The sequence below is a fragment of the Embiotoca jacksoni genome, unplaced genomic scaffold, assembly GCF_022577435.1.
Source record: "Embiotoca jacksoni isolate LCO1_2020_lvr unplaced genomic scaffold, fEmbJac1.0.p SCAF_11, whole genome shotgun sequence".
In the NCBI taxonomy this organism is placed as follows: Eukaryota; Metazoa; Chordata; class Actinopteri; family Embiotocidae; genus Embiotoca; species Embiotoca jacksoni.
The window spans coordinates 6,413,077-6,431,221 of record NW_027185241.1 but is presented as its reverse complement, the minus strand read 5'-3'; the positions used below and the strand labels follow the sequence as shown (position 1 = coordinate 6,431,221).

The following is an 18,145-nucleotide window of genomic DNA, read 5'->3' as shown; positions in this document are numbered from 1 at the left end:
GTCTGGTCTCATTTCTGATTTCTAACTCATTCAACTCGTTTTTTCTTCCGCTCGTTCATTCTGTGCTGTAAAATAATCTTCAGTCTTCCGGAGCAGAAATAATGATACTATGACAATAACCATGACTTTCCGTTTATGAAATCATAAAAAATATCATTAGCACATATGACACTGAGAAATATATGAATGATAAATTATAACTATTTCTTTTCTTTCAATATGCAAGTAACATGATGTCTTAATTTTGTGTTTTCCAAATAAATAAATGTCTTGCCCAATTCCTTTTAATTTGATAACCTAGTCATATGACATGGCAAATCTGTGAGGTTTAGTAGGTAATTGTCTTTTTTTTTTTAATTCTTTGTTTTGTTTATTTAAAATTTATTAAGACAGCTTCACAGAGGTATAAATATCAGGGTACTAACTTTGTACTGTCCTGCAGATGCAGAAGCTGCACCTAATTTCTTTTTAAAAACTTACGGCATGAGGTGGTGATTTCTAAGGTGAACCCAACATTGTCAGACACTGGCAATGAAGATTTCAAAAACATGCGAGTTTGACATTCAGGTGTTTTAATGTGGTGCCCATGTTGACAAGTTAGATACAGCAAAATAAAATCGATAACACAAAGATGACATTAAGCACCCAAAAATCCTCTTTTCAACACATGGAAACACGTGTACATAAATACTACTCATCCATTTACAACAGGATCTGCTGATTTAAATTCAGAGCCACAATGTTTGGACAGCATCTGTATATATAAATCAAATATGCTTCACCTCTCATGTGCCTTAATGCCAAAATGTCTACTTTAAATTAATCCCTACGTTTTAGGGAAAAATAAAAATATTGACAATACACTGATTATTAGTTCACCAATTAAACAAGTCTGTGACATTTCATATAGAGTGCAGTGTGCTTGTGTCTCAAGGAACAAGATGAAATAACATCTGAAATCTGAAAAAAAAAATATATATATATATATATTATAGTATTTACATGAATCAATCATGTGCCCCAGGCATGCAAGAGCCATGCCTGAGCGTAAACCAGCAAAATGACATATTTACAACGAGTACTTCACATGCAAACTAAAAAATGTCATACATAAAGGCTACCAACGTCACTTTATCAGGGTGGAAAACAACATTTGACACAAATAATCTGGGCAGCAGATGAATTTTCCTGTGTCCAGGTCACTGCCACTTCTTACTACATGTTTTTTTTCTTGGTGTCTTTTTGTAACTGATGAAATGAAAACATTTTCTGTCCCCTACGGAGACATTGATCAACATCACTGATAAGAGGAAAGGTGACTGTGTTTGAGTGTCTGGCCTGAGGTGGACGGTGCTGTCAGCTAGGGCTCAGTCTCAGGGCACGGTGAGGGCTCCTCTTTCTTCTCTGTCTCTGAGGTCGAATTCAGAGTCATGTCTTGTTTTTTCTCCAGCGCTTTTTCCATCTCCTTTATCCTAAAAAACAAATGGTAAAATTATACCTACTGAGTTATCCCACCTGCTGCAAAACTGCCCTGAGAATGGTGTCAGTGTAATGTATTGTCTTATCCAGAAGAGGTCTCTCTTTGTAAATAAATACAATTCAGCCTGAGTTTAGGGCTCCAGTATAAAATGAAATAGCAACTAGTGGTCCACCGTAAAATGATTTAAAACAAGTGTGTTATAGAAGACCATGTTTAAATGCATTAGTGGTAATACTGAATTAAAATGATTAATTAGTACAGTCAGTCAGTAGCAGGGAGAGATATGTTAACAAGAATGCCCACTGGATGGCCACTTCTCTGCTGCAAATTTCAAAAGGGTAGCATTTTACCTACAGCAGCCATATTATGAATATAGTATTGAGTTATAGACATTTTATTAGCGTACAGACACATTGTCAGCTAATTTAGATGTGGTGAGAGATGATTTGTGGCTGCATGTGCTCTGCTTAGTTTAATAACTGTACTACGCTGTGCCATTTTATTTTTATCTGTACTTCCTGAATAGTATTTTTTATAAATATTCTAGTGCCACAAAAAGTTGTCCGCATCTCTCCGCCTCCATGCCGCTCTCATTTTTCAGCCAAGGCTCTGGGAATTGATATTACATGTGTGTTAATATTAGGAACACTTTTCAATGTAATGCAAGTAGATTGAATCACCTTATGACAATGTCAACAAAAAACTCGAACACCTAACACCTCGGACTTAAGGTGTTACTCTCTCTCTTAGTGTTGACTGACGTTAAAGGATTTCTAAACACTGGTAACACTGGGAATTTCCTAAGACTTCAGTCTAACTACTGTTTCCCTCACTGTGTGTGTGGAATTTCTTTAAGCAGTAATACTGTAAGACCGGTGAAAGGATAAGTCACTGTGAATGTGGGGTTAAAACAAAGAGAAGTGGTCAGGAATCTAACTCGTGCTAGAGGTCAAAGTTAAAGTTCTGGGGTCAGAGGTCATTATTTCGAACAGTGACCTTGGCATGGGAGCAGGCCGGTTACTGGGCAGGACGTCCCAGCTAGAGGTAGAGCTGTCGCAAGATCAAAAGACAGGATAACATGATCAAAACAAGAAAGAAAATCGTGGCTTTAGCATTTCAAAGGGGCTACGTGCAAATATTTCAAAACCTCAATCTGGCTTCCTTCGCATCTTTCATAAGATGGAGGGATTGGACATGACGTTTTGAAAAAAGTACACATGGCTGATTGATGTTATGAAAGCAAGTGGTTCCCAAAGTGGGGTGTAGGGGCATCCTGAAGGGTTCTTGATAAGGATCTAAGAGACACCCATAAAATTATCATAAATCTACTATTATCATTTGAAGATTAGGCAGAGGTCTTTTCACCTTTACTTGTAACATTAATTCAATTATAAACAACAATGAAAATCATATTGTTATCCTTAAGACTGAGGACTGTGTAATAAGGCTACATGGTTTGAATAACACCCATACAGTAAATAAGAAGATACACTATATGGGAACTTTGGGAACCGTTGAAGGGTTAAATTACTCACTGGTGGGACACAGAAGAAACCCAGCACATATTTCCATTAATCATTGGTAATCGGGAGAGAAAGCAATAACGGATTTGAGAAACAAGCATGTTATTGCAGCAGAGGTCAGAGGATCAGATTATCCCCAGCGCTGATTTTAGGGTTGCATATGGCTTTTCATGAGGAAACATTACAGGGAGGATAATACACTATACACTATACGAGCCCGTCCCACACTGTTGAAGTTGAAGCTGATGACAATATTTATATTTGTATTTAAAAAGAATGATTAGAAAAGTGCAGACAGTTTCCAGGCTATGTCAAACATATTTTGGGTTTCTGTACGGCAATTTCTTTTTACTTATTGGCTCAAATGTGTGCCAACACCGACATATTGCCAACAATATGTTTTGGCCTGACTCCTCCCACCTGTTCACAGCTTCAGTTAACGCTGTGATTATAGTCCGGAAACCCTGTTTGCATGAAAGTTTGCTCAGCCACTCTAAAGGCCCGACCAATCACTGACCAATGGGGGTGGCTAAGGGCATTGACTTTGAAGTCAAGCATTTGTTTTTAAATGTAGTTCCAACAATGGCGATGGTTCACAGACATGGCGTTTCATTCTGCTCACATAGGGGGAGTGTCTCTGTAGTTTACAGTTTGACGAGTTTTGATGCACAACCTACTCATGGTGGTCTGATTGATAAAAGGCTTCCCCGACAGTTTCACATTTAACCCGAGGTCTCCACCCATCAAGGATGCAACAATTGGAAACAATCCCCAATGGAGCATGGCCAGACCAATGTATTCACAGGCCAAGTATAAATTTGCAATAGACAAAATAAGCCAACAATACGTTAATGTATAGATTGGGCTCTAATTTATGTCTGTTGTCAGCATGTATCAGTACTTTCTGTGGGAACACAAAACTTTTCAGTAACTTTTGTGGTGGTTTAACATGGATTGAAAATGTATGTAAATAAATAAACAAATGTATTTATGTTCCCACTTTTATGCCTTGCATCCTTTGTTTATCATTGATCAGCGCTAAAGGATATCTGAAGAACAAGAAGAGAAGTCACAAGCAGTCAGTGCTAGCTGAACATCCTTGTCAGTAGTGACATCAGATAAACCACCTGTTTACCACGACTGTTTCGAGGTGGAGGAGTTTAAAAAATCTGCCAAGAGAAAGGAGATGGAGTGAGAGGGAGGCTGGATTCTTCCACAGTGAGCTCCCGCAGTTTTCCACAAATCATCCAGTTAAACCAGAACAGCAGCAGACTGGTGACACGATCTGCCTCTGTCAGAGTAGAAAGAGAATAGCAAACTGAAGCAAATGATAAACGCAGCAGAACTCCTTACCGTATTGTCTTCACGATGAAGCGAATGACTACTGCCAGACCCACACAACCACACATCACTCCTATCACTATGGCTGTGACTTCACCTGGAGAAGAAATCAGAGAGAGGCACAAAAACTTCCAAAAATACAGAAATAAATCTGAGCCGTTAAGTGATATTATTACCAGTTACATCAGCCAGAGACTTTCTTTGTTTCGAGCAAAAGTATTCATGAAAATAACTTGTAGTCTTACCAGAGGAAAGCTCCTTCCAAGATTCTACAAAGTACAGAATAAATTATCAGAAAAATCACAGTAGATTTTTATCTCTGTCATACAGAGACACATACAGAGTGATTGGTTGGTTTATCACAGTAGAATCTGCTGTTCAGCTGTTTGAAAATGTTATGTCTACTTAGTCTTGCTGCCTTTGACCACAGTGCTGATATCACAGGCCTTCCAGTTCAGTCACTCACCACAATGAGCACTTTACACAAATTCTTTCTCCTTTGTCTTTGTCTAACACTCTGTCTCCCTCTTTCACTTCTCTGTCTCTCTTTTCCTCTCCGCTTTTCTCAGTTAGACTCCTGTGACAACAATGGAGTCAGTGTTTAGATTTTGCCAATCCTTTTCTCTAATCAGCTCGCAAACAAACACTGCTCTCCTTGCTTTGCCTCCCCTTCTCCTCTTATATTTCTCTCCAACTCGCTCTAAGTCTGCCTTTTTAAGGCTCTTTCTCTAAGACAAAGTCACTGGTAATTGTTAATATTCCTTAATTTCTCTCCACATTCCACATTTCACTCTCTGCGTGCATTGCACTAATTGCTAAGTTGGTCTACACAGTCACCCACTGGCTTGTTAATGTGGCAGCAGATTTATCACCACAATGAACCAATGTGGAAGTACTTAAGGGGCTGCAGCACTTGAGTTCAAAGCAGATTGGCTTTTGCAACTCAACATTAGTTCAGTCTAAACAGATATCCTCTGAGGATCAGATTTTATGTGACAGTAACCACGTAGCATTTCTACGTAAGCCATTTGCTTATCTTTCATTCCAGCAGTCAACATTAAAGAGCGAGTTTCATGTTTCTTTAAAATGGTGGATTAAACCTTTCTGTCTCTGTCTAACCTGCAGAGAAGGAGGTGAGTATGACTCTGTGGTTGAGCGGATGAGTCGCACGGTAGTTGTCCTGCAGCAGCATCTTGTCTGGTTCTTCAGCTTTACTGGAGTAAAGGATCGTCTCCATCCTCAGCAGCTGGAATGGAGAGGTGAGCGGGAGAAGGGCGAGAAGAGCAGTTACAGTGAGTTATAAGTGCTTCACATAAAAACACAGAGCAACTTTCTCTCCTGCTGGTTGAGTAAAAGTTGACAGACATGGTGTGGTACTGCAAAGTTAGGTAAGAGTCATAAAGGAAATGAATTTGTTGCAAATCATGTTGACCAATTTAAGAGGTGTAGTCCAAGTTTACACATTCCAACATAAATAAAAACATTTTTTAGTTATTTACTCGTGTAATATACTGAAAGCATACATATATTTCCTGAAAGGTGTATTGTGAGTAATGACTTAACTTTATACACATTTTCACGTCAGCTTTCTCACATTCTACAAACAAAAATGATTTACATTCAGCATGTGTTTCATGTAGGAACTTTTCTTCAAAAATGTGGGTAAATTATTGAATACAGCAAAATATTCCCCAGTGCACAGAAACACAACAAAATATAATTTCTTTAGAAAAATCTCTATTTAATTAGCACTGATATGATTAACTCGGTGTTCAGCTCTGCTGGAATCGCATGACTCGGTGAGTTTGAATGTGAATACAGTCAACACCAAGTTCAACTGTGATGTCCTGACGTGTCTGATGGCACTTACAGTAGGTTCTGCAACATGACATTGTGTTTCCTACGAATTCTTTCTGTTCCCCAAAAGTTTGATACAAAATCTGCAAATCGCAATTGCTCAAGTACCAGTGCCACATAATTTGGAATACTTGAAAGGTATTGCTTCACTGCCCCCTGTGCATTCCTGTGCTACGATCCGTTCATGTGCAACAGGAACAGTCTTGGAACTTTTTGATTGCCCCTAATATTAAATAGCTACTTACTAAAAATTACCAGGGTGCAGTAATGTAGATGTATCAAGTTCAGTGTTATTGGGATGAGACAGCATTTTGATTTCATGCTGGATTATAATGGAATTTGTCTTAATGAACAATTAGCTGTGTTTCATCCAGACCTGTGCCTTTGAGATTTGAACCCTTTCATGAAACAGTGTCCAGATAACGCTCTGGTAACACGGCGGTGTTGTTAGGGAGCCATTGTATCGATAGTAGCGTCCCAGATCCTGAGGGAGCAGAGACTGGACGTCGAAGGCTGGGATGGACACTTTCTGGTCTGATTGTGGATGAGAGGCAAAGAAAAATAAGGAGGCGGTTAAAGGAGGTTGTAGCATCACACAGAAAAAAAACAACCACTTTATAAATACTCAAACCAATATGTTTCTTTTTATGCCTGTTTGAGAACAAAATATTCTTATTGTCAAATTGTTCCCCATGACGTCAAATTTAGTGATAAACTCTGACTGGAGAGTATTGAGAATCAATTTACATTTAATTCACTCAATCCAAAAATAGAAATGGAAACTTCAAATTACTAAACAGAGAATGCAGCACAAATGTTTGTCAAATTACTTGGTTGTAAAAGAAATGGAAAAGCACTGTAAGCCAAACAGCAAGATGCGGTTTTAAAAACTACTAGAGGACGTACTGGCATGTCTGATGCGGCTCAGGTAGTTGAGGATGTTGTTGAATGACGGGTTCGTCTCCTCACCTGTCTGAGAAACCAAAACTCAGGCTTACATTTTTTTTCATTGCTACTCCAGCTAAAGTGTAAAACATGTATTCTTCGTGTTCTTTCCTTATTGTGTGATTTGCTACTGTATGACCGAATAGTTTTGTTACCACAATGAGAATCCCTAAAACAGCCAAGCCGTCTCTCTGTGTCATCGCTGCGGACATGTTGGGGTAGAGTTCAGAGTTGTAGTGCACCACATGCAGCTGGAGGAAGGAGGAGTACACTGTAATCACATCGATGACAAACAGAGAGACGAAGACAGACTTGTGTTGCTCTGTTCTGACAGCTAACGGTTAAAAAGAGAGGGAGAGACCAGCAGAAGAAGGATTGCGTGAATGAAACGAATGAGAAAGCACTTAATTGTCTCATTATGTAATGAGACCACTCGATCATGTCCGCTTCCTTTTTTTTTAATATATATTTGTCCTTGACTTTATCTTGTTTCTACCAGCTCTGCAAGATTTGAGTCTTAAATTCCCTCACACCTCTTTTCCCTCCAGCCGCTAACCCCTGAAGGAGCTGGTCAGTGACAGATGGCAGAAACTGAGGCACTGAGGCGCCCGTCCTTACTGCACTCTTTACCACATGATATCTCAACAACGCCTTAAAGGGATTACTTCAAATTTGGCAGATGGGTTCACTTTGTCCCAAGGATGTCCTGATTCGATTATGGCATTCAAAGGTCAGAGGTGAAGGTCACTGTGACCTCAATTTCATCCCTCTGTCTGTAATATGTCTGCAACACCTTGACAGTATTCCTTCAAATGTAACGTGAAATTTTGGTGGCTAAAGGTCACTGTGACCTCACAAAACACATTTTATGCTAATTCTGAAAACATTTCCCACAAATGTGTAACACGATAAAATGATGTAGTGATGACATTTCATATACAAAAGGTAAAAGGTTAACTTTACTATGACATAATGTTCTACAAAAACCTTTTTGTGGCCATTATTCAACTCTAGAATGGATGGCCCACTAAAAGTAAGGTGGGGCGATTCAATCCCTGTTTTCTCCTGTCCAAATGACAAAGTTTCCTTGGGCAAGACACTGAACCCCAGTTGCTCCTATCTAATCTTGGGTGTCCACCTTGAAACTGTGGTGATTGTGTAGGTCTTCTGTGCTGTCTGGTTGAAGGTGTGCGTGAAGCATCCACGTTTTAGAATTTGTCGCTTCTTTGCAGCAACATCTGTAGTTTAAGCTTTGTCTGTTGTCAACAACAGTTGGCTACAACTTTAAGTTCTATCACAATCAGCTTTAATGGTCAAACTCCTTCAAAGCCTTGATTACATATTATATTATATGCGTCTGGACAGACATGAATGTAAAACTTGACTGGTTGGCAGAGGTATAAAACCACAAAGCAGTAATTCTTTGTTTTAATCAAAAATAATCTACCACAAATGTTTCCTTGTTCCCTTTCTCAACCTATACTCTCAATGACGGGACTTCAATGTTCTGTCTCCATCTTTATCACTCTGTAAACCAGAATTGACTCAACAGAATACGTTTTTGTGAGAGATGCTGAGAAAAAAATAAGTTATTAGAGGGAAAGAGGGCTATAGTCACAGAAGAGAAGAAATACAGTACTAAGTATAGCAAAGAATGGTGCTCAAATTGTCCTTAAATCCCATAAATCCACAGTAAAGATGAAAGACAACAATGTGTTAGTTCATCTCTCAATACTCTGCAGCTGTGGAGTGCTCATTTATTCCTATAAAAGGGTGGTCAGAAACCCTGTAATTGATGATTATTTTTTATCATTGAGCTGATTATTTTTCTTAATCGATTCATCATGTAATCAATTACATGTTGAAAAATAGTTTTAAAAAAATGGTATTAACAATTCGATAATGTCTTAAATGTCCATGTTTAGTCCATTTACAATCTTTAGATAGTCTGTTTACTGCACATGTTAAAGACAAACAGGAAGTCGTCACATTTGAGAGGCTAAAAACTGAAAATGTTTGAAAAAAATGTTGGGTTTTTTTGCTGGAAAAATGACTAACAACTATTTAATTGCCTATTATGGTTCTGTTAATGATCTAATGGATTGACAAACTGACTATTGCAGCTCTTAAGGGCACAGATATTTAGTTGACTTTTTTTTTTAAGTGATTTCCTAACCCAGCGTGGTTTTTAGCAAATGTTATTAAAACAGTGGACAGTGATTTTGTTTGGGACTATTTTCAGCTGCGGATTTCTTCCACATGTAGTGTGCCAGTGAATAGTTATTTATTCGATGACATGATCATTAAAGATAATAGTTGTATCTGCCGTCTTGTTTCACACAATTGTGTTTGCTGACAATAATTTGCATAAATGTGGTTTTTTTTTTTTAATATGTATTTAATGGCAGCTCCATAGAAAACCTATGTGTAGGTGTGTGTCCTGTAGTAATGTGTTAATACACCACAAATATCAGCCGTTTTAATCGATCGTAAATTCCTTGTATTCTTAAAGGCTTAGTTAAATCTCATTGAACTGGCCTGATTTTTGGCTTCTAGATGGTACACACTTCTTAATCTCTTCAAAAAGGACTGACTTTGTTGTTCGTAATCTGTTGATTATGTAATTGATGCGTCATGTATCGTCTGTGTTTTACACTGTCATCATCTCTTACCACTCCTGTGGATTTTACTACATACGTTTGGGTGTGTTTAAATGTACCTCTGCATCCGCACTCAGCCCATTGATGGTGTGTTCGCTGCCCCCGTGACTCGGGCTGCCGCTGCCCCAGTGGAGGTGCATTTGTACGGCTGTGAAGAGCCACGGCAGCCCCCCCAGTCCCATCCAGTCTGGCAGCTCAATGACCGCTGATGGAGAGAAAATGGGGGGAAAAAACAGTTGACGTCTTCTCTGTGCTCTCGAGGAAGGCATTTGATGACAAACTGCAATTTTTCTTAAAAGTGGATATCAAAATTCTTCAAGTTTCAAAGTAATCAATGGGTAGTAAAAGTTTGTTGCTGGGTTACGTGTGAGTGCAGAATACACAAAGGCTGCTAGAATACACAGGAGCTGGTCACACTGGGAGCAGGAAATCAGCTGGCTGCCATAGTTACCTGTGTGTCCGTTATTGTAGAGAGTGAAAGGCCTGTTGCCATGCTGACTGTAGCCTAGCGGTGTCACTGGGATCAAACTGGGGTCGTATTTAGTTTGGGTGGTTATCACATCAACCGGGGACTGGGAAGTACCGCCGCAGTCAGAGAAATACTCGGGCCACTCAGACTGACCCACCAGGCCTTTGACGGAGAAAAGACAGAAGCAGTAATGTTACCCAATCACACAGGCCACTGGTTGTGAAAAGCCTCTATTGATCGGTCTCTAATTATGCAGGACAGTTATTACATTTTGTTCTTTTTAGATTTGCAGCCTCATGACAGCAAAGTGAACAATATTGGAGTGTCTTTGCACAGTTGATGATTCAGGACAAATTTTTTATCCTTTTCCCTGAAATATATCGAAAATTAGCCAAATGATCAACACTGCATTTCAGTGAATGCAGATATAACTGTATGAACTTCAATTGCATTTTCCCTTGTAGAAATTAATCCACGAAGCTTTTCTTTAGCCATATAGCAAGGGCCATCTTTCCAATATGCCTCCTAATAATGTTGAGCTCCATGCATCCATAACATGAAAGGAGTTGGTATCCATAAACACACACAGCACCATCTCGATAAGTTTCACCTGAAGCTGGATTCTTTTGTTACTGTATGAATTTGTCTCAGGATCAAGCTATCCCGTCATATCTTTACTAAATACTTAAAACTGAATCCAACCTTAAACACAGGTGACATGTAAAGACGTAGAAATGAACACGGACATGAATGGTTACCAACAACAAAAGCAGGTGATCAAGACAATTCACTGAATAACTAATGTCAACATAATCAATACCAAATGTCACTTGAGCCTTATATTACCTCTTCCTACCTTGGTTCTACGGTATTATTCATATGACCTCATATTTTTCGTGTCGTTGCAGTTATAGTAAAAAAAAAATTTTTTAAATCGTATACAATTTAGATTTAAAAGGTGTCACAAATTACAGGATAATGCTTTGAGAGAAGATTTTTAAAAAATACTTCCAACATATATTAATCTGCCATCCCATTATTCTTAATTAAGTGTCCTTTTCTTGCCATTAGAAATATGTTTTTTGAAAATATTAACTTTAGTATTATTTAGAATAAATCTTTGCAGTTACCATTTAATTGTTTTTTCATGACCCACATGAAAGATGTAAAAATAATTTTAAAAAAATTCAGAAAAATGTGGTTATATAACAGGTTCTAAAATATCTTCTAATTAACTGGAAGCCACGGAAAACAAATACAAAATGACTTTGATTTGTGAATTGCAACTTCAGTATTTGAACATAATAAAAAACTGAGGAGTGGAAAAAATATAATAAAAATTTGGAGAAAATATTTTATAGTGTTCAGTCTTCTGTACATTTTTTATATTAATCAATATCGGTGGTTACAGTTGGGTTACTGTAGGTTCCTATTATATAGCGTACGTCCTCGGCTATAATGTACTAATATCTGCTAATGTACTTACACTACTTACAGTTAAATAAGCTATGTAGTTTAAATTCCAAGAAAGACCTTGTAAAAAATAAAACTTTATTCATTCTTAGACAACCAGACACATCTGCCCGAATTAAAACCCTAGGTGGACAGAGAGAGAAAGTAGTTGAGGGAGAACAGAGCGACTGAGGCCTGAGTTCACTGAACAAAAAGAGACTCGGCTGCCCAATTGCATGATAAAAGAAAGTTACCCCCCCCCCAAAAAAAAAAAAAAAAAAAAAAAAAAAAAAAAAAAAAACCTAAAAGAAAACGAGAGTGACGTGTCAAAGACGCTAGATTTCAATTGCAAAGAGAGGAATGCTTTAGAAAGCAGGCGCACCACTGACACGTTTTACACACAAAAATGCAAGTGTTCAGTCCCATATTTGTGGCTGCAGGTTTCACCGTACCATGATTTGTAAGGCATGGACCATGATTTGGATGCAACGCGTCACATCGCGATAATTTATCTACGGAACGCCTAGTTTGTCCCTCAATCACCTCTATTTCTCGCGCACACACGTATAAATGAGAGAAGGGGGGGCTTTACGTGAGTGATGTAAACACATACCACTCCTCCTCTCCCGCTGCTCTCTCAGTGCCTCGAACCCCCCACCATGCACTTCTAATCCGTTCTCTCCCCGCGACCCCTCTCTGCAGCAAAAACCCCGCACCGCGACTCAACTTCAAAAGTGAATCTCGCGGCCCTGCCATTGGTCGTCATGGAGGTCTCCATGGTGACCGGAGGCCGAAATTTCTGACCCTCTGCACCTACTCTACCTTTCCTTGCATGCTTACCCCTGTCCTGAATGCAGCCCCTAACAAAGACACGCACGCACGCACGCACACACACACATGCAGATCCTAACAGCTCAGCAATGGCCACATCATGCAATGCAGCATCACACGCCATGCCTCACACACCAGCTCACCCTTGTGGATGGTCCCTAATGACAATATTTACACGCAAACGTGTTAGATACTAGATCACTCCGCATGTTGCTGCACAGCACACGAGCCTAATAACGCCTTAACAAACACAATGCCAATAGGCTCCAGGCACTGCTTCTTAAGTTTGCAGTGTATTCTGTAAGTACTGTACATCAGTGTTGCTCTCCTGAATGCACGCAGAGTGCTGGTAATCTGTGTGCCCCATTCATTCCCACAATGTCATTGTCCAGGGCATAGGCAGCCAGTGTGCGTCAACAACACAATAAACACATCGGTTATTGTGTGCTGCAACAATACAGTGCGCGATTTTGAATGCTTTTGCTTCATCCCGTCCCATCTCCCTCTCTCCGTCCAACACACTCATCCTCGTGCACCTGTCTCCCTCCGCCAGCCTCCCTCTCAGTCTTGCTCTGGCTTTCTTCCTCTCTATCGCCCTCCTCCCCTTCATCATCTCTGTGTGACTGCTGTGCTCATGCCAGCTTGTTGAACTGTAACTAATACAGACAGAGAGGGAAGGAGAGGCAAACAGAGGGAGAAGCAGTGGGAAATGTGGGGAGGGGGAACAGACGCAAATTCTACCCAAGTTCACGCTACCAAGCGTTCATTAAAGTGTTAATGTTTTCCTCTTTAACGTGTGCAAGACTAGGGCTGTTTTATTCAGAGAATTTTTCAGGAGAACGTGTTAAAGTTTGAGATATCAGCAGACTAGTTCACCACAAGTTAATATGTATTAGACATTAAAATTCCCCCAAAATTCCATCATTTCACTCCAATTCTCCAAATGTCACAATGCTTTCCGTTTAATGCTGAACTGACTTTAGGATTTTGCTCCTTATTTGTAAAGCGGGTAATAGTCTGGCCCCACATTATACATTATATCAGACATACTTACCACTCTCTGCAACACTGAGTTGCTTTGATTTAGATTTTTCTCCATAAAGTAGAGTTATAGTAAATGTTAACTTACCAGTGTAGGTCCAGCTGATTTCCTCTGAAAAAAAAGAAAAGAAAAAAAACTTCATGAAACTCCTATTTTAGTCATTTCTTGTTCTCTTCACTCACAGTGGCTCTAAATTAGATTTTTCAGCAAACACTGGCTGTGCTAAAATCATTATAAATAATCACTCCAGTAAAATTCTAAATAAGAAGTAGCTGATTATGTTCCACAACACAATAGCTCTCAAATACTATTCAAATCCCTTTGTTATTTCTGGAAAGGACTACTACTCCACGATTAAAACTCAGACTGAAACACCCAAACAGCACCAACATCAAGGCCAACAAAATCTCACATGATGCCTGTTATTATGTTAATAAGACCTTACCGGCAGTATGACCAGCCGTCCACTGGAAAAACATAAGTATTAGAAGGATAAAAAGACCCAAACAGTCCATGTTCGCCCTCTTTGCCCATACACAGAAATGAATAAAAGCAGACGGCGAGATGAGGAGCAAGTGAGGGAGAGACAGAAAGAGAGGGGGGGAGGACTGGGTCCAGCGATCCCACCTGCCACTGCTCTGTTTAACAGCCAGAGTGTTGATGCTGACTCCACTCCAGCATACAGGGCACCAGAGCAGGTCTCAGCAAGACACGGATGGACAGAAAGTAATAAAAGAAAAGAAAGCGGTAGATCAGGGAGAGACAAGTCCCCAAAGAAGGACCACTGAGTGAGAATTAATTCACTGTTAGTTGTGGAAAGAGTGGGGGTGATAGAACAAAGGGTGAGAGAGATGGAGGGATGGAGGGAAAAGCAAGTGACTGCATGGAGGCAATAGGGTAAAAAGGGCAAAAAAAAAACGGTGAATAAAAGAGAAAGCCATAAAATATAAAGAATGCACCGACCACGACGGAGGAGAAATGGACATGTGTGAAATAAGAGGAGTTTCTGAGAGGACGAATTCTAAATTTGAGTGCTTCTGAATTCATTCTGGGTGAGAGGAGCTTCCTTCAGTTTGACAACGAACTTCATTTGATTTTATTTGCCTTATTACTCTCGATGATTATCAGACATGACAGAAACAGAGAATAAGCCGCATCACTGGCTGCATGACTAACTTGTAAGTAGTTCTTCCCTTCTCAGACTGATTTGTTGTACTTTAGCTGACAGGTAAACAGCATCTTATATATTTTCTTAATTATGACCCACACTACATCTTTATACGTTACATCTTTTATTGTTTATTCTATCTTTGGATAATTGTATTTTTAATTTAGAGTATTACGGTACAATAATTTCACTGCAGAGTCTTATGAATTCTGTATATAAACTTGAACTTGTAGTTGAACATGATTAATCTCAGAGATCCTTTCTGAAGTCCCGGGCCTCTGGTTGGAATCCATTCTGCTCCTAATTGTTCATTTTAAATGAATGAGTCTGTGTAATATGTTGGCTATTCTCACCATTTACATATGTAACCCATAACAAACATATGCAAGCTTATACTATATTTTATACTATGTTTTGTATGTGATGGTTAGGCATATGAAGTATATTTCATCTGCAGAGCAGTCACATTAAAGTGACACTACATTCGAATGACTAATTACTAACAATTCTTACTACTAACTATTAGACCCAATGTAATCTGGGCTACAACCAACAAGTGTTTTTTGTTATTAATCAATTAGTTGATTATTTTACAGTGGTGGAATGTAACTAAGTAGATGTACTTAAGTACAAATTTGCCATAGTTTATTTTTAATTTACTTGACTACTGTATATCCATTTTATGCAATTTTATTCTTCCACTCTAACACATATCTGAGGGAAATATTGTTTGTTTGTTCCACTATATATTTAGCAGCTTTAGTTACTTTTAAATATACATTTTCTTCGTTTGAAAAAAAAAAAATTAGTTTAAAAAAAATACAACATTAAGCCACTATTCAGTGGCTTAATGTTGTATTTTTTTTGGCTTGTGACAAAAACATCACTGTCCAGTTGTGTCTCTTTGTCATGTCATCAGTTCACCCAAAAAAACAGACATTTCTCCTCTGACTGCCTTAGATAGCTTAGTTTAAACCAAACTCTTCTATTTTTTTTTTATTTTTTTTTATTTTTTTTCAAAAAGAGGCAAAGCTTAGAGAAAAGTCAATTCAAATGTATGTTTATTCTCCCATGAATTATCTCTTGACCCCTTTAGTTGGTCTTGCAACCCTTTGGAGGGGCTCAGCTTCTGTGTTGGGAAGCACTGAATAAACCAGCTAACTGTATCCAGTTAAAACATTCAAGGTTACGGATCAAACCTTACTGACACCTTGAGCAGTTACTGCATTAAAATGATGCATATACATTGATGCAACAGTATTATTAATGTAATATATTAAAATATAGGAGTCGTAGGGACTGACATTCTGCAAATACTTTTGATATTTAGACTATAATACTTACTTCTGGAGCTACAGTATGTACTTTTACTTAAGTAGAATTTTCAATGCAGACATTTTACTTATAGGAGTATTTTTAATCGTGGTAGTGGTACTTTAACTTGAGTAAAAGATCTGAATACTTCTTTCACCACTGTTATTTTCATCGTTAAATAGTTCTATGATTTGTCTGTATAATGACAGAAAATATTAATAAAAGTTCTGAAAAGCATCCAAATGGATTTGTGACTTCAAATGTCTTGTTTTGACTGAATAAATCTGTGTAATACTGTCATACAGGACAGGAGAAACAACAAGTGCTCACATGAATGAAGCTGAAGAATGTGACTGAAATAATGTATCAGAAAGATTGCAGATGTATTTTCTGCTGGTTAACTAATCAGTGAATCAATCAGTGGTTGCAGCTGTGTTAGATTGGTCAGAATTAAACCCACAATAATGTGATTTTTTTTGTCTTTGATTTTTGTGTGTCATGAGGTGTCTATACCGGCCTTTTTCACAGAGGACATTGTGGCATGTCCAGGGTACAAAATATTAGAAAATAATAATAATATAAATAATTTTCATCCCAAATTGATCGGCACTGTTTCATGTCTTTTTAGTCAGAACAATCAGCATTTATCGTTTTCTTTTTTTTAGGATGCATCATTCTTTGTAAGAACCTGTTTAATGTATGGACACTATTTATAGTCTGAACAAAATCTGACTGATTTTGGGACGTACACTATGTCTCCATGTTAAAAAAGGTTAGATAAACTAAGAATTTAGGACAGAAAACTTTCATAAAACACTTGTTCAATACGAACACGAGGGGGAGCCCTCTCCACGCGACATATTTTGAGTCCGTAAGCAAAAAATACACCCTAAAACGAAATGTACATGGAGTTATTCCCTCCTGTAACATTGGAAAGATTGGCTACGATCCTGGATCTGCTCCTTTAGCGGTGAATAATGGAAAAACGACACTCATTTCGATGGAAAATAGGCATTCACGTAAAAAAAAAAAAAAAACTAATGTGGGTGTAACAAAACAAAAAAACCATTCCACTTCTGTAAACCACTAACTGCCACCAAATTACATCACCAATAAGTGTTGGTGCTCTGCTTTACGTTTTTAAACTAGAATATGCTGTATATTGTCTTTTAGGGTGCATTTTCCTTTAAAATCTCGGGCAATTCAGCCAAGAGTCTTTTGATGTAGATTACATCACGTGGAGTCAAGGATAAACTTAAAACATTAAAATAAAACTGCAAAGGTTACATCACTCACTGCATCATGTATGCGAAGTCTGGAAGAGAAACATGGTTGGTAGGTATGTAGGTATATAGGTATATAGACAGACAGACAGGCAGACAGGCAGACAGATAGATAGATAGATAGATAGATAGATAGATAGATAGATAGATAGATAGATAGATAGATAGATAGATAGATAGATAGATAGATAGATAGATAGATAGATAGATAGATAGATAGATAGATAGATACTGGTAAACTACTTTGCCAGTTTCCCTATTCTAATAAATTGATTAGGTCTATTATTTCTTTTATTTAATGTAATCTGAATGATGCAGGACTACATTAAGATATATAGCCTAAAATTAACATGTCTGCTCATATGTATCTCTATATTTGCAGCGAGATGTTTTTCTTTGTCAGCACTTTACTGTAATCCATCAGATTGTCGCTATAGGCTATATTCCTGTTTTCACAACACTTAATCTTAACTTCATGTTAGACTCTTTACTGCTCTCGATTTAGAGTTACTTGACAGTGATTTATTTGACTGGTCAGAGTTATTTTCGACATAAACTCACATCTCTGGCATTAACACCACAGCTTTATTTGTTCTCCACATCCTCAGTCTATCTCCATGCTCTGTCTTTTTCACGCTGTGCACAGGACCGCTCAAACGTGAAGCGCAACAGCAAAATTATGCAACAGCGGTAGCCCTCGCCGGCCTCCAATTGGCTACCCAGCGTTCCCGAGGGGCGTGGTCAAAATATTTCTACACGCTATTGGCTACGTCTACGCAC

At 38.4% G+C, this 18,145-nt stretch overlaps 1 protein-coding gene across 4 annotated transcripts; it reads right to left on the bottom strand.

Annotated features, from left to right (window-relative positions):
• Positions 1 to 555: 555 nt before the first annotated feature.
• On the bottom strand, positions 556 to 14,279 carry ca14 (carbonic anhydrase XIV). 4 transcript variants are annotated; one of them, XM_069142709.1, is made up of 13 exons: positions 14,046 to 14,279; positions 13,688 to 13,711; positions 10,258 to 10,437; positions 9,866 to 10,011; positions 7,302 to 7,397; positions 7,108 to 7,174; positions 6,578 to 6,735; positions 5,464 to 5,590; positions 4,590 to 4,613; positions 4,357 to 4,441; positions 4,131 to 4,172; positions 2,477 to 2,530; positions 556 to 1,472 (listed from the first exon to the last, which is right to left on the bottom strand). In XM_069142709.1, exons 1-13 carry the CDS (start codon positions 14,113 to 14,115, stop codon positions 1,361 to 1,363), a joined length of 1,185 nt encoding a protein of 394 aa, XP_068998810.1. In that variant the 5' UTR covers positions 14,116 to 14,279; the 3' UTR covers positions 556 to 1,360. The 4 variants fall into 4 exon arrangements, with proteins under 4 accessions (XP_068998810.1, XP_068998807.1, XP_068998808.1 ...); XM_069142708.1 differs by having other exon boundaries at positions 1,383 to 1,472; positions 4,139 to 4,172; positions 14,046 to 14,187; XM_069142706.1 differs by lacking the exon at positions 4,131 to 4,172 and having other exon boundaries at positions 14,046 to 14,187.
• Positions 14,280 to 18,145: the final 3,866 nt, after the last annotated feature.

Coding starts and splice junctions, on each gene's coding strand:
- ca14 (XM_069142709.1), bottom strand. CDS start 14,115: ATGGACTGTTTGGGTCTTTTTATCCTTCTAATACTTATGTTTTTCCAG. Junction 10,012..10,257: donor CTACAATAACGGACACACAG/GTAACTATGGCA, acceptor TCTCTCCATCAG/CGGTCATTGAGCTGCCAGAC. Junction 2,531..4,130: donor GAAACAGTCGTGGTAAACAG/GTGGTTTATCTG, acceptor ATCTTGCGACAG/CTCTACCTCTAGCTGGGACG.